We start from the raw sequence: 27,290 nt of genomic DNA on the forward strand, positions 1-27,290 counted from the left end.
GTCCCTGCGCCTTGGCCACTCTCCCCCAGTCCCTACGCAAGGTGATTATCACTGTACCCCCGAAGCCAGGCAAGCCCCCGGAGGAGTTTGGCTCCTACAGACCCCTTTCTCTTATGAATACAGACACCAACATTTTCGCCAAGATCGCTGCGAACAGGTTCCTCCCCATCATGATGTACCTAATCCACCCGGACCAAAGCGGCTTTGTCCCTGCCCGCTCCACTGCTTTAAATATCCGGCGCCTATTCAATGTCATCTCTAGAATCGACCCTAAAGCTAACGCGGTTGCTGTGACACTAGATGCCCGAAAGGCGTTCGATATGGTTTCATGGCAGTACTTGTGGGCGGTGCTGGAGAAGATGGGAATCGGCCCACGCATGCTCTCCTATATCAAACTGCTTTGCACAAACCCAGTGGCCAGAGTCCTGGTTAATTCTAATCTCTCAGCTCCCTTCACCCTCCACAGAGGGACGTGCCAGGGGTGCCCATTCTCCCCCCTACTATTTGCGATGGCTATCGAGCCAATTGCGGACAGTGTAAGAGACAAACATACTCGTAAGGGGATACGCCTGCGCGACACACTCGAAACTATATCATTGTATGCGGTCGACGTGCTTCTGTATATCAGGGACCCCTCGGTCCACTTAGACCCAATCATCCGTGAGATAATCAAAATAGGTACATTTTCGGCCTTCACTATAAATTAAACCAAATCAGATATCTTCCCTCACACCTGCAACCCCTCAACCATTATGCGAATTCCCACTCAGGTGGGCCCGAGAAGGCATCAAATATCTTGGGGTTCAGGTCTCTGTCTAGGGCCTCCCTATTGGATGACAACTATGGTGCTGCTGCGCAGTACGCGGAAGCTAGAATGAAGAGGTGGAGTAGTCTCCCCCTGTCCCTAGCCGGAAGACTGTCACTAATCAAAATGATTATAGTTCCAAAGCTCCTATACATATTCGCCAACGTCCCACTCTGGCCCAGGAAGCACTATTTCAGACTTACACGCGGGGTTTGCCAGGTTCCTGTGGCACGCCGGGGCCGTCCGCAGGAAATGGCAGCATATGACTTTACCATACGAGAAGGGGGGGGGGTCTCAACGCGCCGGATATAGCTCGATACTGGATTGCTGCACAAGCCCAACACGCAACTCACTGGTATAAACACCAAGACCCACCTCCTCATGTCAAACTCGAGATCCTGGCAACCGAGGAGATAAATGTTATGTCCCTGATCCTCTTCCACTCGTATCATTCTGACGCCCCGTCTGACCCAGTGTCCACCACAATCAGGGCATGGAAACAGATGCTGCAACCCCACTCTAACCTCCGTCCGTACTATAAATGGCTGCCCATATGGTCATTCCCAGCCGTCGCCCACGCAGGATAAACTCCTCATGCGACACTGGCTGGACCTGGGGTATCGGGCGCTTTCTGACCTATTCCCCGAAGGGAAATTCATCACACCGCAGACATGGAGGCCAGGACACTCTGGTTCACCACTGGAGTTACTGCAATACTTTAGACTCAGAGCGGCAGTGCAGGACATGTGGCTCTCATACCCGGACGAACCCCCAGAGTCCACCGAAATCTGCTACATTGCTAACTCTGCAGGGGCATAATATCCGTCCTTTACAAAATATTGATAGAACGTACTGCAGAACCATCCTGTAAGATTCGTGATGCATGGAGCCAGGAACTGGGGTTGGCAATCACTGATGAGATGTGGGCGAAATTTCACACAGACACTTTCCCTCAACTCTAGATTTAGATGTGTGCAATTCAAACTCCTTAATCGCCTGTATTATACTCCTCATGTGGTTGGGAAGTTCGCACGAAATCAACCCCACGTTTGCCAGAGATGCAAATCCAACGAGGCGGATCACGCACGCATGTTCTGGTCCTGTGGGGCGCTGGCCCCGTTCTGGGAGGCTGTGCTCGAGGCCCTCTCGGAGATGGTGGGGTTCCGGATTGATCCTGACCCCCTGGCTGTGGTGTTCGGGCGGTGGGAGGGAGAGGGGGCTAGACGGGTTGCTAAATTTTTGAACGTGGGAGCCATAGTGGCCAATATTATGCATTCTGCAGTGGTGGAAGTGGCGATTTTTTTTCCCCCCCCACGCTAGAAATGTGGCTTAAGGCTCTCACTTGGACACAGGTGTGTGAGGACTATATCAATACACTGCCTGTGAACGCTAGGATTTGAAACCGCTTTTTTAGAAACATTGGTAGCAACGTCAAATTGGTCTGAGTTCTTTTTTCCCTTTCAAAATCAGTCTTGTATGATTGACTCATAACTTTAAGCACATGGTTAACAGATGTCATGGGATTTTCTTCACCATTTTCTTTCTGGCAATCTAATTTGACATTTTAGACTTCTAGGGTGAAGAAAGTACGAAGCATCGCGTTTTTGGGTATTCTTTGCTAAGCATAAATCTTTATATTTTTGCAGGGTATGTTTTATATTTCTGTTTAAGTCCACGTACACAAGCATATGGCTCCTCAGATGGAAGTTGTGCTTCCTGATTCTTGGGACACACTTTCTGTGATGCATGTTCTTCTCCCCATTGTTAATGGTGAAGATGGTGTTTAAGCAGCAGACGGAAGACAGATCAGGTTCTCTAACTTAATGCATTGAATCATCGAATAATTGTTAAATCCCTATATATATATATATATATATATATATATATATATATATATATATATATATATATATATATATATATATATATATATATATATATATATATATATAACCATACTCACGGCCATACTCACAGTATCAAGGAGAGACTTCCTTTGGTGAGGACCAAGAATTTGGCATGGTAGAAGAGCAAACCGGGACGGGCTACTATCGGGATGATGAGGACCAGGAAGAGGAAGACCCTGAAACCTACAGAGTAGATTCCCCGGTAGAGAAGGAAGCCCCGGTTACCGACTCCCCTGTCGATAACCAACCCCTCCTGAAGGAGGTTCTCGCACGAGCAGCAGAACATTTCCATATTGACACCCACGGTGTCCAGGAGGAGAGGGACTTCGCCGAGGAGTTAGTGGGAGAAAGGAGGCCTGTTGCCCAGACCATCCCTATCCTTAAGTCTATTCAGCGAAGAATAGACCCGTCCCTGGTGAACCCGAACCTCACCAGAGCAGTCAATCCCAGAGTTGAAAAACTTTTCAGGGCAGCCCAGTCTGACCCTCTCTATATAAGAGGACATCTGAAGCCAGACTCCCTGGTTGTCACTAACACTCGTAAGAGGGCTGGAACACCCTTGTCGTCGTCCGAAGCTCCTCCAGACAAGGAGAGCAAAAAACTATATGGTTTCGGCAGGAAAGTAGCCTCAACGTCCACCTATCAGGCAAGGATTGCAAACTCCACCACCCTGTTGGCCAGCTACAACTGCCATCCGTGGGAAGAAGTCCCGGCACTCATAGCCTCTGCACCAGAACCCTTAAAGGGCCAGTTAGCACGAATTTCAGCAGAGGGTAGAGCCGTGTCTGGTTGCATTTTAAAAGCAACTTTTGACGCCGCGGACAACGCAGGCAGATTGATAGCAGAAGGTACTGTTATCAAGAGACATGCGTGGTTACGGCAGTCTGGTTTTAAGGCAGAAACCCAGGCATCATTGTTGGACAAACCGGTGGAAGCCGATCTGTTGTTTGGTAAGGCGGTCGAGGACATGCTGAAGAATGCCAAGGACGAATATGAGACACTCAAGTTCCTTGGCCGACTAACCAATAAACCCCCTAACCAGAGAGGGAATGGAAATTTTCGTCGCCCACGCGGCCAAAATTCCCAGAGGATCAAACTATTCCCAGGGGCAGGGTACACAGTGGAACAGCCAACAGTCTACCCAGGGTTACGGCAGGGGTAATAGGAGAGGACGTGGTAAAGGCAGAGGCAGCCCTAGTAGTGGAGGTGGCAAGCCTCCACCTAAACAGTGACGCTCGGTTCAGGGTCCCTTCTCACGCAACCCCAGTAGGGGGACGCATTTCCAACTTCACCCAGGCTTGGGAAGGGATCACATCAGACAGATGGGTGCTGTCAACAGTATCCGCAGGGTACTGTATAGAACTACTGCAGCGTCCCCGGAACCATCCTCCACGACAACAAGTACACTCTTTTTAGAACATCAGAAGATTCTCCTCGAGGAGATCGCCAATCTGCTAGCAAAGGACGCGATAGAACTCGTCCCGGGACACCAGGTAAACAAGGGTATTTATTCAACTTACTTGTGCCAAAAAAAGATTTAACAATGCGCCCAGTATTGGACTTACGGCCTGCCAACAAGTATGTCAAGCCCCAAAAGTTTCGAATGACTACGCTACAAGAGGTAATCCCCCTCCTAAAAAAGGGATTACATGGCAACCTTGGATATGAAAGATGCCTATTTTCATATTTCCATGTTCCCAGCGCACAGAAGGTACTTGCGCTTCAAGGTGGACAGTCGGCACTACCAATTCAAGGTACTGCCCTTCGAGATAGCTTCGGCACCAAGGGTATTCACCAAGGTACTGGCGGTGGCGGCTGCACACCTACGCAGGGAGGCAATCCCGGTGTACCCTTATCTGGACGACTGGCTCATAACGGTGGAAACCCCAGTAATTTGCAGGACAAACATTCAAAGGACTATCGACCTCCTCCACGAATTAGGCTTCTCCATCAACGAGAAAAAGTCGAGCCTGGTGCCAAGCAGCTCCAAACAGTTCCTAGGAGCAATCCTAGATACTCAAGAGGGGTTGACATTTCCTTCAGAGGAAAGAATTCGGAATATACTACTGCAAATTCCGCAATATCAGTCCGGTCACCAAATAACGGTACGCAAAGCAATGCATGATGGCGTCATGTATTTACCTGCCTGCGCATGCGTCCCATGCAGGAATGGTTGGCGAAACAGTGGTCTCAGGCAAGTGGTTAGTGGGACGATCTAGTGGTCGTTTCGCCAACACTGGTACAAAGCCTTCACTGGTGGACAAGAGAGAATCTTGCACAGGGGAAACCCTTTTACGATCCCGAAGTACAGGCAGTAGTCGCTACCGATGCATGCCTGACGGGGTGGGGAGCTCACCATCTCCACCACACAGCTCAGGGTCTCTGGTCTCCCTCAGTGGCCAATAACCACATCAACCTGCTAGAGCTTCTAGCAGTATTCAGAGCGCTTCAAGCGTTCGAGCCCTACCTACTAAACCTGTCAGTGCAAATCCGGACGGACAGCACGACAGCCATGTTCTACCTGAACAAGCAAGGAGGGACTCGTTCGCCAAATCTGTCCAAGCTTGCCCAGAAAATCTGGATATGGGCACTCAGACGGAACATCTTCCTGTCATCACAACATGTTCCAGGGGAGCTCAATTCCCTAGTGGATGCACTGAGAAGAGACTCCCTCCCAGAGGAACACAAATGGGTTCTACACAGGTTTCCCCGCTATAGACTTATTCGCCACAAGCGAAAACAGACAATGCCCAGGATTTGCATCCAGGTTCCCCCAACCAGACTCCCAGGGGAACGCCCTGTGGATGAACTGGTCAGGGATGTTTGCGTACGCTTTTCCACCAACTCCTCTTCAGGAAGGTAGTCAACAAGATGAACAGAGTCGATGACGCTCGTCCTAGTTGCTCCCATGTGGGCAAGACAACCGTGGTCCCACACTTACGCAGGATGGCGGTGTGCGAGCCCATCAAACTTCCGGCCTGGTACAACCTACTGTCCCAGCACCAATGTCGAACAGTGCATCAGCAACCCAACTCCATGAACCTGGCAGCATGGCTCCCGAGGTCATAGAGTTCAGACATCTCAATTTACCACAGAGGTGTATGGACATCCTAAAGGAATCCAGGAAACCAAACACAAGGCACTGCTACTTTGACAAGTGGAAGAGATTCGTTATCTGGTGCCAGAGTAAACAAATCAACCCAGTTGATTGCACTCCTTCCACTATTGTTACATACATGCTCCACCTGCTGGATGCAGGACTGGTTTTTAACTCGCTGAAAGTACACCTGGCAGCCCTGTCGGCATACACCACTTCCCATAACAAGGTCTCGTGGTGGAAAGTACCAGTAGTTAAAGCCTTCATGGAAGGAGTAAAGAGACTTCACCCTCCTATTTCAAACCCACCACCAGGGTGGGACCTTAATGTGGTGCTATCTAAGTTCATAGGCCCCCCTTTCGAACCCATGCATAAAAGCAGTCTCAAACACCTGACTTATAAAACGGCCTTCTTAGTAGCTATTACTTCTATAAGAAGGGTCAGTAAAATTCAGGCTCTGTCAGTGCAGGATCCCTTCTTTACTAAAGACAAACTGGTTTTACGCACACACCCTAGGTTCTCACCTAAGTTTATATCTAAATTCCATGTAAACCAGTCCATCAAGCTTCCGGCTTTCTTCTAGGACCCTCAAAGCTCGGCTGAGGTGATGTGCGTAGGGCGGTCCTCTACTATGTAAATAAAACCAAACCGCTAAAGACCGCTGTTTGTCTCCGTAGCTACAGGCAGAGATAGGGGTCCCGTCTCTAAAGGTGCCATCTCGAAATAGATTATTAACTGTATCCAGCTGTGTTACTCACTCTCTGAAAAGACTCTGCCTTTCACGCCAAGAGCCCACTCTACAAGAGGCATTGGGGCCACTCTGGCTTTCATTGCAAATGTACCCCTTGACACCATTTGCAAAGCAACTACTTGGAGCTCTATTCACACTTTTACTCAGCATTACTGCATTGACACCCATTCCAAGGCAGATACACAAGTGGGACAAGCGGTTCTAAGACACTTATTTGCTTATGACCCTTCTCACATCCCACCTCCTTCTTCAGGTACTGCTCGCTAATCTATGCACAGCATGTGATCTAAGCAGATTCCACAAGCCTCAGAAGGGATACATTACTCACCGTAATCGTATTTCTGATGCTTGTATCTGCTTAGATTCACATGCGACCCACCCTTCCTCCCCTCTGAGAGAAGGCGCATGGTTGCTTGTAGTCTTGGATTACCTGTACTCACGCTTCTCCTCATGCTACCTCATGTCAGAAAAAATACAATCTGAGGATCCTAGACGCGTGAGGGATCTTTGGTACAGTGGACGTCACACTAGGGATAGTATTACTGGCACGCCCTGTGTCGACGCCCATTTTCGAGTTTCGAAAAACAAACTATAATACTCTGCAGCTTCCACTAGATGTCGGCCTATGCACAGCATGTGATCTAAGCAGATTCCACAAGCTACAAAACCATTATATTAAAAAAAGACAGTCACAAGGGGGCATAGGCCGACATCTAGTGGAAGCTGCAGAGTATTATAGTTTGTTTTTCGAAAATGGCCATCGAGCTAGGGCGTGCCAATAATACTATCCCTAGTGTGACGTCCACTGTACCCATGATCCTGCACGCGTGTAGGACCCTCGGGTTGTTTTTCCGCCATACTGGTCGGAAGCATACTCTCGGAGTTCCCTGCCTTTCAGCCAGTTATAATTCATCAAAATGTCCCCGTTCTTTCACTTCCACGTCAAGATCGGAAGATCGACGCCGATCCGAAGAACGAAGAGCCGTCGAGACTGCACGACGGATTTGATTTTGATTTGAGCATTTATAGCACGCACCTGATGAATTTAATCGTATATGGGCGCAGATGTAATCTTTGTAGTTGGCAACGAGTTCAGTTCTAGGCTCTTAACAGAACAAGTAGGTCTTTAACACCCTAAGGAATACCGCGAGATTTGTAATCTCACGGATTTCTCTGGGTAATTCGTTCCATGCTCTTGGGCCGTAAACTCCAAACCTACGGTCCCCTTTACTCAAATACCTAGTACGTGGAATCTGGAGCAGATTGTCTGCTGAACACAGTTGTCGGGTACGGACATACTTCTTAATTTTGTCCGATGGGTATCCTGGGCCAATGCCGTTGACGCATTTAAAAATCAAGCAAAGAACCTTAAATTCAATTCTTTGCTTTATCGGCAGCCAATGTAGGGCTCTCCTTAAATCAGAAATTGGAGCTGATTTTTTTACCCTATATACTAGCCTTACTGCTGCATTTTGAGCCACCTGTAGTCTACGTAACTGATATGCTAGTATACCTGATAATGGTGCATTTCCGTAGTCTAATGTAGAATTGACCAAAGTACCAATGACAACTGCTCTGTCATCCTGTTGCGATGAAAGGTAGAATATGTTCCAGCAAACGAAGTGAATAGAAAGCTGCCTGTACCTTCGCGCTGACCTAAGCTCCACTTCCCATGTTATCCTCCCAAATACATCCTAGATTCTTGATTTTCTTAGAAAACTCAAGCTGTGTCCCCAGGAAGCATGGGGGGGGTATAATTGCTCTCTATATATGTGATGGTTAGATGCAAATAGAACTACTTCAGTTTTACTGGCATTCAGCAGTAGCTGATTGGCACACATCCAGGTCTGAATTTCCTGCAGGCACTGTTCCACTTTTTCATATGTCTCCTGTAAGTTATGTATCCTCATGAATACCTGGCTGTCATCTGCATACGAGTGGAACAGTATGCCATGCTTCCTGAGGATGTCCATAATTAATTTGACATATAAATTAAAAAGCGAAGGGGAGAGGGAGGATCCCTGCGGAACGCCACAGTTCAGTAACGCCGAGTCCTACAGGAAGTCTCCAAGGCGAACTCTGTTCTCTTTTAGAGAGAAACTATTCCAACCATCGCAGGGCTAGCTCCCCCACCCCACCTACTTCTCTCAGCCGTTTAAATAAAATCCCATGGTTCACCGTATCAAATGCGGCGGATAGATCCAACATAACCAGCAGCGACTTGCCCCCCTGGTCCGCCGTCTCCAATAGATCGTCCCAAACTGTTAGCCCAGGCCTCGGAAGGCCTCTGGCCTCGGCCCTACAAGTAGGGAGAGTGGGGGTGGACACACACACACTCACACTCGTTATTTCCTATACATACTCACCCGCTGCCATAAGACAACATATGGAGAGTACTCCTTTTAAATTCTGCCCTAAGTGCAAGCGCAAGTTTCCTTGGGTGGATAAACACAACACGTGTAACCTCTGTCTGCCTAGGGATCACCCCGAGGCTACTTGCAGAGCGTGTAAGCTCTTTAAAGCTAAAACTCTAAAGGACCGCTCCACTAAACGTTGGGCCCACTACGCCAGGCAGCTTGAGCCCATGGAGGCGGTGGGTTCCTTCAGTGACGGCAGCAACGCCGACGTTTCGGACGGCGAGGGCACAGGGGCGTCGAAAGACACCCAAGCGCAAGTCCCCAGCCTCGGAGGACTGTCCAGCGGGGCAGTTATGGGGACTACACCCGGCGACGCTAGTGCTACCCACAGTACTACACCTAAGCACACCAAACCCACCCGGGACTCGACACACATGTCGAATCACCGAAAAAAGGAGGCACGAAGAGTGCGGTCCACAGAATCTGTGTCCTCTGGTCGCTCGAGGTCTAGATCGCCGCATGACGCAAGGCAACTGACCACGATTGCCAAGAGTGCCTCACTCCCCAAAGTTACAGTCGGGAGACTAATCCGACCTCTATCCCCAAGCAGCTCGCCTACAGTCGACTCAGGTAGGCATTCCCTCGTCTACCTCAGAGTCTCGACGCACACATGCTAAGGCTTCAGAAACTAGCCATACCATCCCCCAAATCTCGACGCCAGGCGTCAAAAGATTCCGAGAAGGCCCAAAGATCAGGAAAACATACCTCTACTCAAGGGGAGGGGGGAAAACAGCAGAAAAAATCATCGGCTAAAACTTCTGCACCCCAAGACCAGAAGCATAAATCCTCAGACAAGGACCAATCTAAAACCCCTGACCCTGTCACCAGGCCCAAGATTGTCCCTCCCACTCCACAGGAGATGGCAATAGAGGATGAGCCTCAGCAGGAGGTCCTCATTCCCAGTTCCAGAGAGTGGAGTTCTGAGGACATTGACAGGGTGATGCGTAGAATGTCATTTATGGCAAATTTTTACGAGAAAAACAGACTATTTTCTGAGTTATCAAAATACCTCTGTCACCTCTACTCCTTCAGGATCCAAAGATCCTCAGCCTCCCAGTAAGAGACCTCGGAAAGAAGCTCCAGTTCAACCCTACCATCAGCATACTGAAGATCCAGACATACAAGTACTGGACGACTTAACAGGGGTCAAATATTACGAGGACCAGGATGAGGAAGAGAAGGATGAGGCAGAAGCCTATAACCTAGACTCTCCTATCCACACAGATCCACCGGTCAATGACTCTCCTGTGGATAATCAGCCACTTTTAAATGAGGTCTTGGCGAGGGCAGCAGAGCACTTTCACATAGACACTCAAGGGGCTCAGGAAGAGACTTTGCAGGTGAGATCATGGGGGACAAAAGGTCAGTGGCGCAAGCCATCCCAATTCTCAAGTCATTACCCCTCCCTTCTCACCCGGGCAGTCAACCCCAGAATTGAAAAACTATTCAGGGCCGCCCCCTCCGGCCCTCTTTATATAAGAGGTCAGCTTAAGCCTGACTCTTTGGTAGTTACTACCACCAGAAAGAGAGCTGGGACTCCTTTAGCATCATCTGAAGCTCCCCCAGACAAGGAGAGCAACAAGATATACAGTCTAGGAAGGAAAATGGCTTCCACTTCCGCTTACCAAGCAAGAATTGCAAATTCCACCACTCTGCTGGCAAGTTATAATTGCCACCAATAGGAGCAAGTAGCCGCCCTCATTGCCTCTGCACCAGAACCACTAAAGGGTCAATTAGCCCAGATTGCGTCTGAGGGTAGGTCGGTATCCGGTTGCATTCTGAAAGCGACTTTTGACGCTGCCGACAACGCAGGGCGGCTCATTGCAGAGAGCACTGTCCTAAAGACACACTTGGCTGAGACAGTCAGGGTTCAAACCCGAGACCCAGGCTACTCTTATCGACATGCCGGTTGAACCGAATGTCTTGTTTGGCAAAGCGGTTGAGGAGGCACTCAAAACTGCCAAGGAGGAATATGATAACCTAAAGTCCCTTGGGACAATTGACTAACAAACCCACGAACCAAAGAGGGAATAATTGTTGTTGCTCACACGGACAAAATTCCCAGAGGAGTTCCAATTGCTCACAGGGGCAAGGTACATCGTGGGGTGGCAACCAACAAGGTACCCAAAGTTAAAGTAGAAGTAACAAAAGCGGCTGTGGTAGAGGGAGAGGCAGCCCAGGCAGAGGCGGTACGCCTCCCACAAAACAATGACACTCAGCTCAGGGTCCCTTCCCATGCATCCCCAGTAGGGGGGGCGCGTTTCCAACTTCACCCAAGCATGGGAAGGGATCACCTCGGATAGATGGGTGCTGTCCACAGTGTCCGCGGGATACTGCATCCAACTGCTGGAGCGCCCCCGCAACCACCCTCGCAGACAAGAAATCCACTCCCTGGACCACCAAAGGATCCTCCTCGAGGAAATCGTCAATCCCTTGCAAAGGACGCGATGGAACTCGTCCCGGGCAACCAGGTAAACCAGGGTATTTATTCAACTTACTTCCTTGTGCCAAAAAAAGATTTGACAATGCGCCCAGTATTAGACATACACCCTGCAAACAAGTATGTCAAGCCCCAAAAATTTTGCATGACTACACTCCAAGAGGTAATCCCCCCCCCCCCTCCTAAAAAAGGGAGATTACATGGCAACATTGGACATGAAGGATGCCTATTTTCATATTTCCATGTTCCCAGCGCACAGAAGATTCTTGCGCTTCAAGGTGGACAGTCAGCACTACCAGTTTAAGGTGCTGCCATTCGGTATAGCTTCAGCTCCAAGGGTATTCACCAAGGTACTGGCAGTGGTGGCGGCATACCTACGCAGGGAGGCAATCCCAGTGTACCCTTACCTGGACGACTGGCTCATCACGGGGGAAACCCCAGTAATTTGCACTTCCAACATCCAAAGAACGATGGTCAACCTCTTCGAAATGGGTTTCTCGATCAATGAGAAAATCAAGCCTGGTGCCAAGCACCTCCACAGTTCCTAGGAGCTGTCCTAAACGCTCCAGAGGGGTTGACTTTTCCATCAGAGGAAAGAATTCAGAATCTACTACTGCAAATTCCTCAAGATCAGCCCGGTCGCCAGATAAGGGTGCGCAAAGCGATGTTTTTGCTAGGCATGATGGCGTCATGTATTTACCTGGTTCCCCACGCGCGCTTGCGCATGCGACCCATGCAGGAATGGTTAGCGAAACAGTGGTCTCAGGCAAGTGGTCAGTGGGACTATCTAGTGGTCGTTTCGCCAACAGTGGTACAAAGTCTTCGCTGGTGGACAAGAGAAAATCTCTCAAAGGTGAAGCCCTTTTACGATCCGGCGATACAGGCGGTATTCACTACAGACGCGTCCCTCTCAGGATGGGGAGCACACCTCCATCACACAGAGCAGGGCCTCTGGTCTCACTCAGTGGCCAAGAATCACATCAACCTGCTAGAACTCCTGGCAGTCTTCAGAGCGCTTCAAGCGTTCAAACCCCACCTATCAAACCTGTCAGTGCAGATCCTAACGGACAGCACGACAGCAATGTTTTACATAAACAAACAGGGGGCACTCGGTCGAAAAATCTGTCCAAGCTTGCCCAAAAAATTTGGATACGGGCACTCGGATGGAACATTTTCCTCTCATCTCAACATGTTCCAAGGGATCTCAATTCACTGGCAGATGCTTTGAGCAGAGACCAACTACTGGAAGAAAATGAATGCTGTTTACACGAAGAGGTCGTAGAAGACCTCTTCTCACGATTTGGGTTCCCCACTATAGACCTGTTCGCAACAAGCGACAACAGACAATGCCCAGACTTCGCGTCCAGGTTCCCCCAGCCAGGCTCCAAGGGGAATGCGCTATGGATGAACTGGTCAGGGATGTTTGCCTACGCTTTTCCACCAACTCCCCTGATGAGGAAGGTGGTCAACAAGATACACAGAGTCTATGACGCTCATCCTAGTTGCTCCCATGTGGGCGAGACAACCGTGGTTCCCGCACCTGCACAAACTGGCCGTGTACGAACCCATCAAACTCCGGTTCTGGCACTGTCCCAGCACCAAGGTCAAACAGTGCATCCTCAACCCAACTCAAAGAACTTGGCAGCATGGCTCCTGAAGTCATAGTTTGGACATCTCAATCTACCACAGAGATGCATGGCTAGCCTTAAATAATTAAGGAAACCCAACACAAGACAGTGTTACTTTGATAAATGGAAAAGATTCGTTATTTGGTGCCAGAATAAACAAATCAACCCAGTTGATTGCACTCCTTCCAATATTGTCACCTACATGCTCCACCTGCTGGACGCAGGGTTAGTATTTAATTCTTTCAAGGTACACCTGGCGGCGCTGTCTGCCTACACCACCTCCCCTAACAAGGTGTTGTGGTGGAAAGTACCAGTGGTTAAAGCTTTTATGGAAGGGGTAAAGAGACTCCACCCTCCAATTTCAAACCCTCCACCAGGTTGGGACCTCAATGTGGTGCTTGCTAAACTCATGGGGCCTCCTCTTTGTACCCATGCAAAAAGCTAGTCTCGAACACCTGACTTATAAAACGGCCTTCTTAGTAGCCATTACATCCATAAGAAGGGTCAGTGAAATTCAGGCTCTGTCAGTGCAGGATCCTTTCTTTACTGTTCATAAGGATAAACTGGTTTTACGAACTCACCCTAGGTTCTCACCTAGTTCATCTCTAAATTCCATGTTAACCAGTCCATTGAGCTACCAGCCTTCTTCCAAGAACCCAAAAGCTCTGCTGAGGTGAAACTACACACTTAGATGTGCGAAGAGCGGTCCTCTACTACATAGACGAGACCAGGCCGCTAATAAAGACAGATCAACTGTTCGTCTCCATAGCTACAGGCGGAGAAGGAAATCGCGTCTCTAAGGGTGCCATCTCAAAATGGATAGTCAAATTTATCCAACTGTGCTACTCTCTTTCAAGTATGTGCCTTTTACGCCAAGGGCCCACTCTACAAGAGGCACCGGGCCACTCTGGCTTTCATTGCAAATGTACCCCTTGACACCATTTGCAAAGCAGCTACATGGAGCTCTATTCACACCTTTACTCAGCACTACTGCATTGACACTCGTTCCGAGACAGATACTCAAATGGGACAAGCGGTTCTAAGACATTTGTTCGCTCATGACCCTTCTCACATCCCGCCTCCTTCTAAAACTGCTTGCTAATCTATGCACAGCATGTGATCTAAGCAGATTCAACAAGCCTCAGAAGGGATACATTACTCACTGTAATCGTATTTCTGATGCTTGTATCTGCTTAGATTCACATGCGCCCGCCCTTCCTCCCCTCTGAGAGAAGGCGCATGGATGCTTGTAGTCTTATCTATCTGCTTGGATACTCTGTACTCACGCTACCTCATGTAAAAAAAAAATACAATCTGAGGGTCCTACACGCGTGAGGGATCATGGGTACAGTGGACGTCACACTAGGGATGGTATTGCTGGCACGCCCTAGCTCGACACCCATTTTCGAGTTTCAAAAAACAAACTGTAATACTCTGCAGCTTCCACTAGATGTCGGCCTATGCACAGCATGTGAATCTAAGCAGATACAAGCATCAGAAATACGATTACGGTGAGTCATGTATTATATATATATATATATATATATCTATCACAATCTAATAGGATGCTGCACCGGGATGACACATGCCCTGCTTTGGAGTGCCTCACTGTGGGCCACTCCTCCCCCCACCCCCCCTTTCCCCACTGTGGGGCTGGGTGTGAGCTTGTTCCATGAAAACCTGATTACTACAGCTACCAGAAGTCCTTGTAGCAGAATCATCATCATTGATTGTGAACACCTGCACTTGCTGTGAGCTGCAAGCTAAGACTGCCTCCCTGATGATGTGAAGAGCACAGAAACCGGTAGGGGGAACACCAGCGGCTGAGTAGGTTAACTGTGCAGGGAAATAGAGTGCGCCCCTCTCTCCTGTTCATTATATATATAATTTCTGAGGCTTGTGGAATCTGCTTAGATCACATGCTGTGCATAGGCTGACATCTACTGGAAGCTGCAGAGTATGTTATTGTTTTCAAAACTCGAAAAGGAACGTTGACAGGGCGCGGCAGTAATACTATCCCTAGCGTGACATCCACTGTAACCATGGACCTTCACGCGTCGAGGTCCATCAGATTGTTTTTGTCCGCCATCATTGTCGGACGCTAAACGCAGAGTTCCTTTTCAGCTAACGCCATTTATTAACAAAGCAACTAGAGCTAGTTACGCTCTTCTGTCCTTTTTATATCCGTTCCTCGACAACAACTTCGACTATGGTTTTTGAGGACAAACTTTGTCGATTGCAGAACTTGCCTCGGTGAACCTCCAAACGGCCTTGGAAGGCCGCTCCAGGCCTCGGCCCAGACAATAGGGAGAGTGGGGTTTGGTACATATTTTAGGCTTCTAAGAGAATGCATATTTCACCTTCTTCCCTTTATAATAGTCATGCTGCCCTTCCAATTAAACATGGAAAATGCAACCTTTAAAATGTGTCCCAGTTGTAACAAAATATTTCCCTGGAAGGACTTGCACCAGGTGTGCAACGTCGGTCTTCCGAGGGATCACAACATGGGTCACTGTAAAGCTTGCAAGCTTTTTAAGCCCAAGACCCTAAAGAACCCCGAAAAACAAAGCGCTGGGCCCACCACGCCATGCAGGCCAAGACCACCATAGACGTGGAGGGTGCTTCTAGCGTCTTCTCTGACGCTAAAGGCAAAAGGTTATCTTCGAATTTAAATGTGCAAGCCCCCGACCCCACCATACACGCTGGCAGCGCTTTTATAGGGACGACACCCGGCGGTATCAGCACAGACAAGTCACCCCACACAAAACGCACAACCCAAGGCCACAAGTCGACGATTGCACCGTCTGCATGGCACACACAGCCTTGAGGGGAAAGTTTCACTTTTCTATGTCCTCTGGGCATTCGCATTCACCTCACGGCAGGCCCCCACAGTCGAGAGAGAAATCTGACTCTGATGCTGTGTCCAATACTGCCGCCGAAGACCGAACGTCGAGAGACGCGGCTCCGGATCGCCAAACTGTAAAAATTCGACAAGCTACAGTAAAGTCGAAATCCCCCAAACTACCTCAGACTTTGAAATTGGCCCATCTTGTAAAGAAATATGTCCCTGAAACACTGCTAAAAGAGCAGACTTCGAAACACCATACTTCGAAGAGCCACAAGTCCCATATGGAAAGAGTGTATCCCAGTGTTACCCAGGGGGAGGGTTCTATGTCTGCAACTAAGAAACACAAGAGACAGCCTACAGCTGACCTACCTCCCACCCCTGTAACTATCCCTAGCTTGTTGCAGTGGTCTGCTGATTTATATACAAATTAACAAGGGGGGGGGGGAGGTCCTGGGAGTCCCTCTGCCAGACATTAGTCCTGGTTACGAGAGACTTACCCAGAGTCTTTAGCTAAAGACTCTGGGTAAGTCTCTCGTAACCAGGACTAATGTCTGGCAAAGGGACTCCCAGGACCCCCCTTGTTAATCTGCTGATTACATAGACAGTCATGTCATAAGACGCATGTCCTTTTAAGGCCGATCATTTATTTTTTGGAGAAAACCCCTCAAGCTATAATCTTCAGATCACGCTGCAAGCTAGTGGGGTGACACTGTCTCAACCCCCAGCAAAAAGAGCCCGGCCAGACACCCTTCAAGACACCCCCCAGCAGTCCCTAGAACAGTTCAATCACTACGACCCCAATATGAATTCTGAGGATCAGGAGAACGTAAGGGAGGTAGACCATTATTACGATGACGAGGAAGAAGACGTTTGCGTCTTACCCTCGGCAGATCATGTAGACCCGCCTTGGCAGACTCACTGGTGGATAACCAACTACAATTCAACGACCTACTCCTAAAGGCAGCAGATCGTTTCCAAATTCAGACACAGGAAACAGAGATCGACAAGGATTTTGTCGAAGACCTATTCGGTGACAAAAAAGCTGTAACCCAATTTATCCCCTTATTAAAATCCGTACATAGGAGAATGCAACCGTCTCTAGAAACCACTAACCTTACTTGGTCAGTAAACCCCTGCATTCAGAAAATATTCCGTCATCCCCCTTCCCACCCCCTCTACATCAGGGGTCAATTAACGCCAGACTCCCTGGTCGTTACAACAGCAAGGAAAAGTGCAGGAACACCTCTTGCCTCCTCAGAGGCACCCCGAGATGAGGAGAGCAAAGAAATATACACTTTCGGAAGGAAAGTCACCACCTCTGCAGCATATTAAACATGAATTGCCAACAACACCACTCTGCTGGCCAGTTACAACTGCCACAAGTGGGAGGAAATAGCCACTTTAATGGCCTCGGTCCAAGAGCCATTAAAATCCCAACTGTCCCTCACAGTAGCGGAAGGGAAGGCTGTGTCTAACTGCATCTTAAAAAAATAACTTGCAGGTGATAATGCTGGAAGAATTATCGCAGAGGGCACACTTATAAAGCGACCTGCATGGCTGTGCCAGTCAGGCTTTAAATTCGAGACACAAGCAACCCTCCTGAATATGCCCATCGAACCTAATGTTCTATTCGGCAAGGTAGTAGAGGATGCATTTGAGAGTGCAAAGGAAGAGTATTATACTCTAAAGTCTCTGGGCCAGCTCCCCAACAAGCCATCGCGCCAAAGGGGTGGAAATAATTTTCGTCGCTTCAGGGGACAAAATTCTCAGAGGGGATCTGGATATAACCAGAGTCGGGGTTCAATTTGGGCTTCCATTCAAATACCATCCTCACAGGGCTTCCATGGAGGCCAGCAGAGATCTTGTGGCCATAGCAGATCCTGCTCTTCCAGAGGTGGATCCACTCCCCCAAAGCAATGGCCACCCGTTCCAGGTCCCCTCCCATGTCACTCTAGTAGTATAACGCACTTAACCCATGCATGGGAGGGAATCACCTTGGACAAGTGGGTACTTTCCACCGTGGCAGACGGTTATTGCATAGTTACTAGAGCGACCCTCCAACCATACCCAGCGTCAAAGAACCACCACAAAGGAGGAACCGCGCATACTTCTGGAAGAGGTTGCGGGGCTGCTGTTAAAGGACACTGTCGAAATCGTCCCGGCGAACCAGGTAAACAAGGGTATCTATTCATCGTACTTCCCTGTGCCCAAAAAAGATCTAACAATGCGCCCCGGATTAGATCTGCACCCTGCAAAGACCTATGTCAAGCCACAAAAGTTCTGCATGACAACGCTACAGGAAATAATCCCACTGCTAAAGCAGGGGGGACTACATGGCAACCTTGGATATGAAAGATGCCTATTTTCATATTTAAATGTTCCCAGAGCACAGAAAATTCTTGCGTTTCAGGATCGCAAACCAGCACTACCAATTCAAGGTGCTACCCTTCGTAATAGCATCCGCTCCAAGGGTATTCACCAAGGTACTGGCGGTGGTGGCAGCGCACCTGCACAGGGAGGCAATCCCAGTGTACCCCTACCTGGACGACTGGCTGATCAAGGGGGGAAACTCCCAAAATTTGCAAGCAGAATGCACAAAGAACAATCAACCTTCTTTTCCAATTGGGTTTCTCGATAAACGAGAAATAGTCAAGCCTTATACCAAACAAGACCAAGCAGTTCTTTGGAGCTGTCATAAAGACAGAGCCAAGGCCTAGTTGTTCCATCAAGGAAAGAATACAAAATATACTGCTGCAAATACCTCCGTATCAAGCCGGTCACCAGATAAGCGCACGCAAAGCTATGCGTTGGCTCGGCATGATGGTATCCTGCCTTTTACCTGGTCCCACCCACACGATTGTGCATGCGCCCGATGCAGGTGTGATTGGCGAAACAGTGGTGTCGGGCAAGCGGTCAGTGGAATGATGTAGTGGTTGTTTCGCCAACACATGTACCAGCTCTACGCTGGTGAACAAAGGAGAATCTGTTGAAGGGAAAACCCTTCCACGACCCGCCGGTGCAAGCAGTAGTCGCAACAGATGCATCACTATCCGGGTGGGGGGGCCCCATCACCTTCATCTCACAGCACATGGTCTGCGGACTCCCATCATGGCGCAGAACCACATCAACCTGCTTGAACTTCTACCGGTATTCAAACCTATCCAAGCCTTCGAAGCGCACCTAACAAATCAGTTGGCACAAATTCTCACAGACGGCACCACTGCAGTCTTCTATATCAACAAACAGGGGGGCACACATTCTCCAAATCTGTCCAGGCTAGCAGCAGAAAATATGGAAATGGGCACTCGTAATGGGGGTGTTCCTGACTTCACAACATGTTCCAGGGGAACTCCACACCCTAGTGGACTCGCTAAGCAGAGATCCTCTACCAGAAGGTCACGAGTGGCGCATCGACAAATGTTGTGTATCACATTTTCTCACAGTAGGGTTACCACACGCTAGACTTGTTCGCTACAAGAAAAAAACAATGCCCAGACTTTGCGTCCAGGTTTCCCCAACCAGACTCCAAGGATAGCGCCCTATGGATGAGTTGATCACGGAAATTTGCCTACGCTTTTCCCCCCACTCCGCTAATGAACAACAGGGTGGTGAACTAGATTCACAAAGAACAGATGGTGAAAATCCTAGTTGCTCCCATGTGGGCGAGACAACCTTGGTATCCACATCTTCGCAAACTGACGATGTGCGATCCAATCAAGCTCCCATACCAGACCGACGTGCTTTCCCAGCCTTCGAAGCGCACCTAACAAATCAGTTGGCACAAATTCTCACAGACAGCACCACTGCAGTCTTCTATATCAACAAACAGGGGGGCACACATTCTCCAAATCTGTCCAGGCTAGCAGCAGAAAATATGGAAATGGGCACTCGTAATGGGGGTGTTCCTGACTTCACAACATGTTCCAGGGGAACTCCACACCCTAGTGGACTCGCTAAGCAGAGATCCTCTACCAGAAGGTCACGAGTGGCGCATCGACAAATGTTGTGTCACATTTTCTCACAGTAGGGTTACCACACGCTAGACTTGTTCGCTACAAGAAAAAAACAATGCCCAGACTTTGCGTCCAGGTTTCCCCAACCAGACTCCAAGGAGAGCGCCCTATGGATGAGTTGATCACGGAAATTTGCCTACGCTTTTCCCCCCACTCCGCTAATGAACAACAGGGTGGTGAACTAGATTCACAAAGAACAGATGGCGAAAATCCTAGTTGCTCCCATGTGGGCGAGACAACCTTGGTATCCACATCTTCGCAAACTGACGATGTGCGATCCGATCAAGCTCCCATACCAGACCGACGTGCTTTCCCAGCACGGGGGGACAACATTACACCCTCAACCTGACTCGCTGAACTTGGCAACATGGCTCCTGAGGTCATAGTTTGGACATCATAATTTACCTCAAAGGTGTATGGATATCCTCAAGGAGGCATGTGAACCAAACACCAGACACTGTTATTTTGACAAGTGGAGAAGATTTGTAATTTGGTGCCAGTCATAGAATGTAGTCCATGCTATACTTATTAGACTTTGGTTTAGTCTTTAACGCTATAAAGGTTGACCTGGCGGCTCTGTCCGCATACACCACCTCTCACAGCAAGGCATCTTACTAGAAGGTTCTGGTCATTAAGGCGTTCATGGAGGGAGTAAAGAAACTCCACCCTCCTATTTCAAACCCACCGCCAGGCTGGGACCTCAATGAAGTATTTGCAAAACTCCTGGGAGCCCCCTTTGAGCCTATGCACAAGTCAAGCCTTAAACATCTCGCATATAAAATGGCTTTTTTGGTGGATATCACCTCCATAAGAAGAGTCGGTGAACTTCAAGCACTGTCAGTGCAGGACCCTTTCTTTGTCATCCACAAAGACAAATTGGTTTAAGAACGCACCGAAGGTTTTCACCTAAGTTCATTTCAAAATTCCATGTAAACCAATCCATCGAGCTACCGGCATTCTTTCAGAACCCAACCAGCTCGGCTGAGAAGAAACTCCATACACTAGATGTAAGGAGGGTGGTCCTTTACTATGTAAACAAAACCAGACAGCTCAGAAAGACAGACCAACTGTTTGTCTCCGTAGCAACAGGCAGAGAAAGAGACTGCATTTCCAAAAATGTCATCTCCAGATGGATAGTCGGATGCATACAGCTTTGCTACTCTTAATCAAGCAAAATACTGCCGTTCACACCAATAGCTCACTCCACAATGGGTGCAGGAGCAACTCTGGCCTTTATCGCAAACGTCCCGCTGGACGCCATTTGCAAAGCAGCTACATGGAGCTCAGTACACACTTTCACTCAGTACTACTGCATTGACACACACTCTGAAGTAGATACTCAGGTGGGACAAGCGGTTCTAAAACATCTATTTGCTGCTGGACCTTTTCACAACCCACCACCTTCTCCTAAGACTGCTTGCTAATCTATGCACAGCTTGTGATCTAAGCAGATTCCACAAGCCTCAGAAGGGATACATTACTCACTGTAATCGTATTTCTGATGCTTGTATCTGCTTAGATTCACATGCAAACACCCTTCGCCCACCTCCCCCCCCCTTGGAGTAGAAGGTGCCTAAATGATTTATCTGGGCTTTATCTGATACATATCTGATTTAATACACCTGTACCCATGCTACACTTCATGCAACCTCATGTCGGAAACAAAACAATCTGAGGGGCATCGACGTGTGACGGACCAAGGGTACAGTGGACATCCTACCAGGGATACTATTACTTGCATGCCCTGTCGACGTCTCTTTTCGAGTTTTGAAAACAATAACTGTAATACTCTGCAGCTTCCACTAGATGTCGGCCTATGCACAGCATATAAGCAGATACAAGCATCTGAAATACGATTTAGGTGAGTGATGTATCCCACATATCATTAACTACAGCTAAAATCCACTGAAGAGGAGCGTTTACGGACTTCACTGAGAAAAGGGATTTTTTTCTTCCGCTTAGACTACACTGAAAGCAATGCAATGAAGCGAATACATGATTTCCCTAATATGTTATGACTTCCGTGACTTGAAGTTGTTTCATCCCAGGTAAATTCTATTCCACTGGATAATCGTACTTTTGATAATGCCTTGCGTCAGGAGCATTAATAGATCAACATCTTGGAATAGTTCAACTCTTCTTAAGCCGTGATCTTAATTTTGGGTCTCACTCTGACTGCTCTCAGCAAACGAATAGCATGCCAGGAAATAATCCAGCACATTGATTTTGTTACTCGTTTTCTCATTTTACTCCCATTTGCCTTCAAACCGTGATCAATCTTAAGTTTATTCAGAGCCCACCTTTTGATCCAAGACCATTGCTATAAATTGCCTTAATCTTGGGCCTTACTGGTGATGTCTTGGGCAAAGCAGCTACTTTGAATATAGACAAACTATTCATCAAGCAGCATTTAAACATTGATTCTTACCTATTCGGCACACCACACCTGATCTTACAGACTCTACATCCTTTATATTTTCCCTGATTCCCAATAATATATAGTCCCACTCTGCCCATTGAGAGGTTAACACAAATCATAGGCAGTTGCCCATTTCATGTATAAACGTATTTAAAGAAAGTCATTTCAAAACACGTTATAATTTTCTTTCTTGATGCCTGATATTTCAACTTGCATTTTGGTAATAGTGTTTGTAACAGAAAGGGCAGACTCTGTAGAGTGCAGTGGAATCATTCTGTTTTTCTGGGTCCACCAGTAAGAAGGCTATAACTAACTCATGATCTCCTTGTTGTACAGCTTTGCAAGAAGTCATCCATTATTTTTTGTTGACTTCAAGACCTCAAGTGTGGTATGCAGAAATACTTTGCTTGTGCTCACATTGTGCATGTGCTCTGTTTTAGTGGCCCTAAACGATATGACTGGACTGGAAAGAACTGGATCTATTCTCACGATGGAGTTTCTCTTCATGAGCTGCTGGCTAAAGAACTTTCTAAAGCCTTGAAATGTGATTTGGACCTATCGTCTCTGGTGTATTCGGGTAAAGAGAATACTTGAAGACAGAACATTTTTCTTCATTAAAGAACTGAAAAGATCTTTGCCAATGTTCATTTGTCTAGGCTTCTTGGTGCGCAGCAACACAGCCTCCAACCTAAATAGTAAAATGGCATTGTCAGATTTTGCAATATGTATTTGAAAATGTTTTTCAGACATGACTGTAATCTTATTCTGTTACATAATTTCCACACAATGGCTGATTACTGTTTTTTGTTATTAAAATATTTTGTTTCATGTATGGCCAATGAGTAGCATGTTTATTTGTTGTACAACATATGACTACTAGTACTTCCTACCATAGAATCTTCACACTGTCTCCTTTTCATGTAACAAAGGCCAGTGACCTGTGTTCTGGATTGAATAGTACATAAATGCCTACTGAAACTGTAAATAGTTTTCCCTTGACCCAAGAAATATAGATCTACATCAAAAATGTGACAAATGTATTCATTGCAAACAATGCATATGAAGTGTAGTCTTTTTTTATGCATGTTATGTAAGACTGACATTTTGGCCCATAAACCTGTTTTTCTTTAATCAGCAAGAATAGCCTCTTCATTCTGATAGTCTGGATTTACTCACACATAGCGAGTACATGTTAGGGCACTGCATTTCTTCTCATACATTTCTTTTGGCTGTTAAAATCAGTTTAAATGTGGAGTCCTTTTGCTGAGCTCATTTATCTAAAACCTACTGTTGTGCCCATCCTAACACAAAAGGAATGTGCAGGCCCTCACAGCGATATCCCAAACTATAAACATTACACACAAGAGCACTGAATACATGCATAACGCTATCACAAAAATCGCCTGACTTCACATAATATCCATCCGTACCTCAGCGTCTTACTGCTTCAAGCAACAGCACAACAGACCCAGTCAAAGCCCCCATACAGTTTAAGGTTTTAAATATGGTTAATTTGGAATAGATTTGTCTGCATCATAAGTCATAAAACAGATCTCCCATCACATATTTTTCAGACACCACAGTGCTGAACTAAAATAACACTTCAAAATCCAACATGTAGGAAAGCCTTGATGACATGCAGACAATTTTCTACGACGGATGCTGCCCTGTGGCATGCTTTACACGATTCCTGATTTAACTAAGCAGCGGGACCACATCTTGAGCCCATTCTGCAGCCAAACACCTTTCAATCTGCCAGTTTGATTCCAAATAAGTTTGAATATACTTACCTTTCTGCAACCCTGACCCATTGTCCAACTTAATGTATCTGCATGCAATCAAGTTATCACAAGTGATGTTGCAAGGAATCCCTCCCAGGTTTGTCCATCTTCACGTGCACCTGCACACTAGGGGCATGCAAGAGGCTGAGGTTACCAGACTGTCAAAATCTCAGAGCTTCTAAAATGGAATCACTATTCTGACTCTTAACTAGCCTGTGTTTGCTAACTCCCTGTCCCATAGTCATAGCACTGTCCCTCAAATCCTAACCTCTTCTTCGACGATTTGCGACACTCATTTTAAGTGCGCCCCTCCTTCTCTACCTCCTTTTATTGGCTCTGTCTTCAGCCTCCCTGGTAACCATCCCAATCGCCTCCTGTCTCGTTATAGCTTCAATGTTATTTCCTAATACTTCTTTCATTGTGCTCCCTTCTGTCTGTACACTTGAAACCATCATTGGTGGTCTCTCCTCCCAATTCCTTCCAACTTCCTCTTCACACTTCCTACCAAAAAGTTAAGTCCACTGCGCGCCTCACAACTCCTTGCCACCCACTATCCAAGACTTTTTCCATAACCTTCCTCACAACTCCTGACAATCCTCCTTGTTGTTCCCTCCAACCTTCCTCCTGGTATTCTCCCCTCCTCCTCTCTGCCTCCAATTAGCCTTATTCCTGCACCTCCTTCCTGGTCTATCCCACAGATGCCTTTCTCTTGCGGACACTGAGCCTCTCACCAGCTCCTCAGTCACAATGAAGCCATCGGCTTGTGGCTTTCATTAAGTCTCAGCCCCTCCCCATTGGCAAGGTCACTCGCTAATAAGCTAAAGTGGAGGACACTGATCTTGCATGTCCCTGTTCAGACAAGCATGCCAGTTTATAATTACACAGCCCACAGTGTAACTTTAGCTTCATTTCAATGTAAACAAACCGGATAGTCAGTTGCAACTGATCGCAAAAATGACACTCATCTATTAGTATTGGATTGGCTGGCATGTAAATGGATGGAACAAACTAAGCTGAAGAGGAAGGACTTTTTTCATAGGGAGAATTACAAAATATTTCCCTACAGAACAAGACATACTAAACTGGTTTAGTATGCTTAGTCAGACCTCGATAAGCACCACCCATACACAGTTCAGTGACAAAGGTGAATAACCCGTTTATCTCCAGTACACTTACTAAAGTCAACGGCTATTCCAATCTTCTCCAAAATTATTCTACAATGCACTGATGTCCATTATTTCTTCCAATCTATAAAATCTAAATAAAATCCCAAATTAAACAAACCATACATCAATTCACCAAACTATTACAGTACATTCACTTATCAGAAAAAACTAAACAGTGGGCATAATTGATTGATTATTTTCTTATTTATTCTGTTCTATTTATTTCGACTTGTATAATGCTTTTTCGTTTTATTTGTAGTTTTATTGTTATCATAATTGTTGTTTTGGAATGATATCAATTTCTTTTGATAAATTTTTAAATAAAGTTGTCCAAAAAAAAAACCTAAAAAACACTCAACACTATCATAACTTATCTCCTTCCCTCCCTCAAAACGGAGCAAAAAGTCAACCGGGTCCCCTTAAATCCGTTCATATTCCAATGTAGCTTTTTAACAGCACAGATTACTAATCCAACATATCGCACATTTGTAGGGACTCTGTCGCAGAAATCGGCCCAATGCTCCCCCCACGACTCGTGGGATTTTTCTAATAAAATGTTTGATGTACAATCTTAATCGTGTAGTGACTTGTGCGAAGGGAACGAGTAGGCTCAAGTGTCAACTAGATTGATAACCTGTTCTTTTTTTAATCCCTATATGCTCTTACACCTCGCATCCATTACAAGATGCCGTTTCCATCTTCATAAAAAGAGAAATCACTTGGAGGCCTTAACACCTCCTTTATACAACACCTATTAGTCAAGGTTGAATAAACAAGTACTACTTCTCAAACAACATACAGCCTTAATCATATGGCATCCTGCACTAAAAAAGTGAAATCCATCAACCACTCAATGCTAACTTCCTATCATGTAATGCCTACATGTCCCGTTATGGTAAGGGACCATTCACTGGGACTGCTTATGCCTTTAACAGAAGAGATTACGCTACAGTTCTACCATGGGACACAATCCAACTATTAGCCATTCAATGCAGTTTATATCACTTTCCCATGGATTCCCCACCAACAAAACTGTCAACTTAATTTGATCTTTAAGCCCCTCCATTTTATTCACTTTCTCCTGCTCTCCACCCAGTGTGTTTTGTCCCTGGTTCTCTGCATTCCGTCTGCTTTCATCTGGATTATACCCCAAATGTGGGTTTGTGAATACCTGTTGCAGGTGCTCGCTCATTTCTAGCAATGAGCAACTTTGCCTTGTGTATTGTGGAGCTGTTGGCTAGTAGCCCACATGTATGCTAGTGTATACAATGAGGTGCGTATGGTCTCCTGATTACTTATGCACCTATATGGCTGATCCTGATCCCTGCCTTTTTTTGCAGCTGGAAGGCCTACAAGGATGGCTTTCTCATCTAAATAAAACCTACACTGTTCACCCAATGGGCAAAGCTTCGTATTGAACTTCCGCTAGTCTATGCTACCCTGATCTTGACTGAAGTTTGCGAGGGGAGGATGGAATTTGGAGGATACCCTATGTATGACCTTAAGCAATCCCATCTCATAACAGGTAGCTTCCCTGAGTGTCCCCGTCCTCCACAACAGTTCTATGCTATGTGACTTTGTCAGAAATATACCACGAAAACCAAATGCACAGTTGATGGCAGTCAATAAATTCACTTCACTTCACTTTGTATATGAGCATCGTCATATACAAATAATCAAATTCCAAATTATATTAGGTTTAGTTCCACACTTGTGAAAAAATCCAGGTGAAAGGAAGCAGTTGGAAATGCATATTTTTCATTAGCGTATGCAACCGCAATAGGAATGGTTTGTCAGAAGACCCGGGTCGGACTGGGACAAAAATTGGCCATGGCACCAAATAACATGGCTCATATTCACAACTGCAATGCCTGACCTTTGGCAACAGACTATTCAAGAAGCCCCCATGATGTTTTCTTTGGGAACATTTGTGGGAAAAAACAACCACCCGAGTGATGCGCTATGACCTCAAGCTGGCAAACACTGACAGTCAAGATGGCCCACTCTCACCTTTATGG

At 46.9% G+C, this 27,290-nt stretch overlaps 1 protein-coding gene across 2 annotated transcripts in view; it reads left to right on the top strand.

The window, feature by feature from the left end:
* The window catches only part of FXN (frataxin), a 161,049-nt gene extending 137,885 nt beyond the window's left edge, over positions 1 to 23,164 (top strand). For both annotated transcript variants that reach the window (XM_069625769.1, XM_069625770.1), the window contains one exon: positions 22,766 to 23,164. In XM_069625769.1, coding sequence (XP_069481870.1) covers positions 22,766 to 22,919 — 154 coding nt within the window. In that variant the 3' untranslated portion in view covers positions 22,920 to 23,164. The remainder of the gene's footprint in view (positions 1 to 22,765) is intronic.
* The last annotated feature ends 4,126 nt before the right edge of the window (positions 23,165 to 27,290 follow it).

Source organism: Ambystoma mexicanum, chromosome 6p, assembly GCF_040938575.1.
Source record: "Ambystoma mexicanum isolate Mex_15411 chromosome 6p, UKY_AmexF1_1, whole genome shotgun sequence".
Classification (NCBI taxonomy): Eukaryota; Metazoa; Chordata; class Amphibia; order Caudata; family Ambystomatidae; genus Ambystoma; species Ambystoma mexicanum.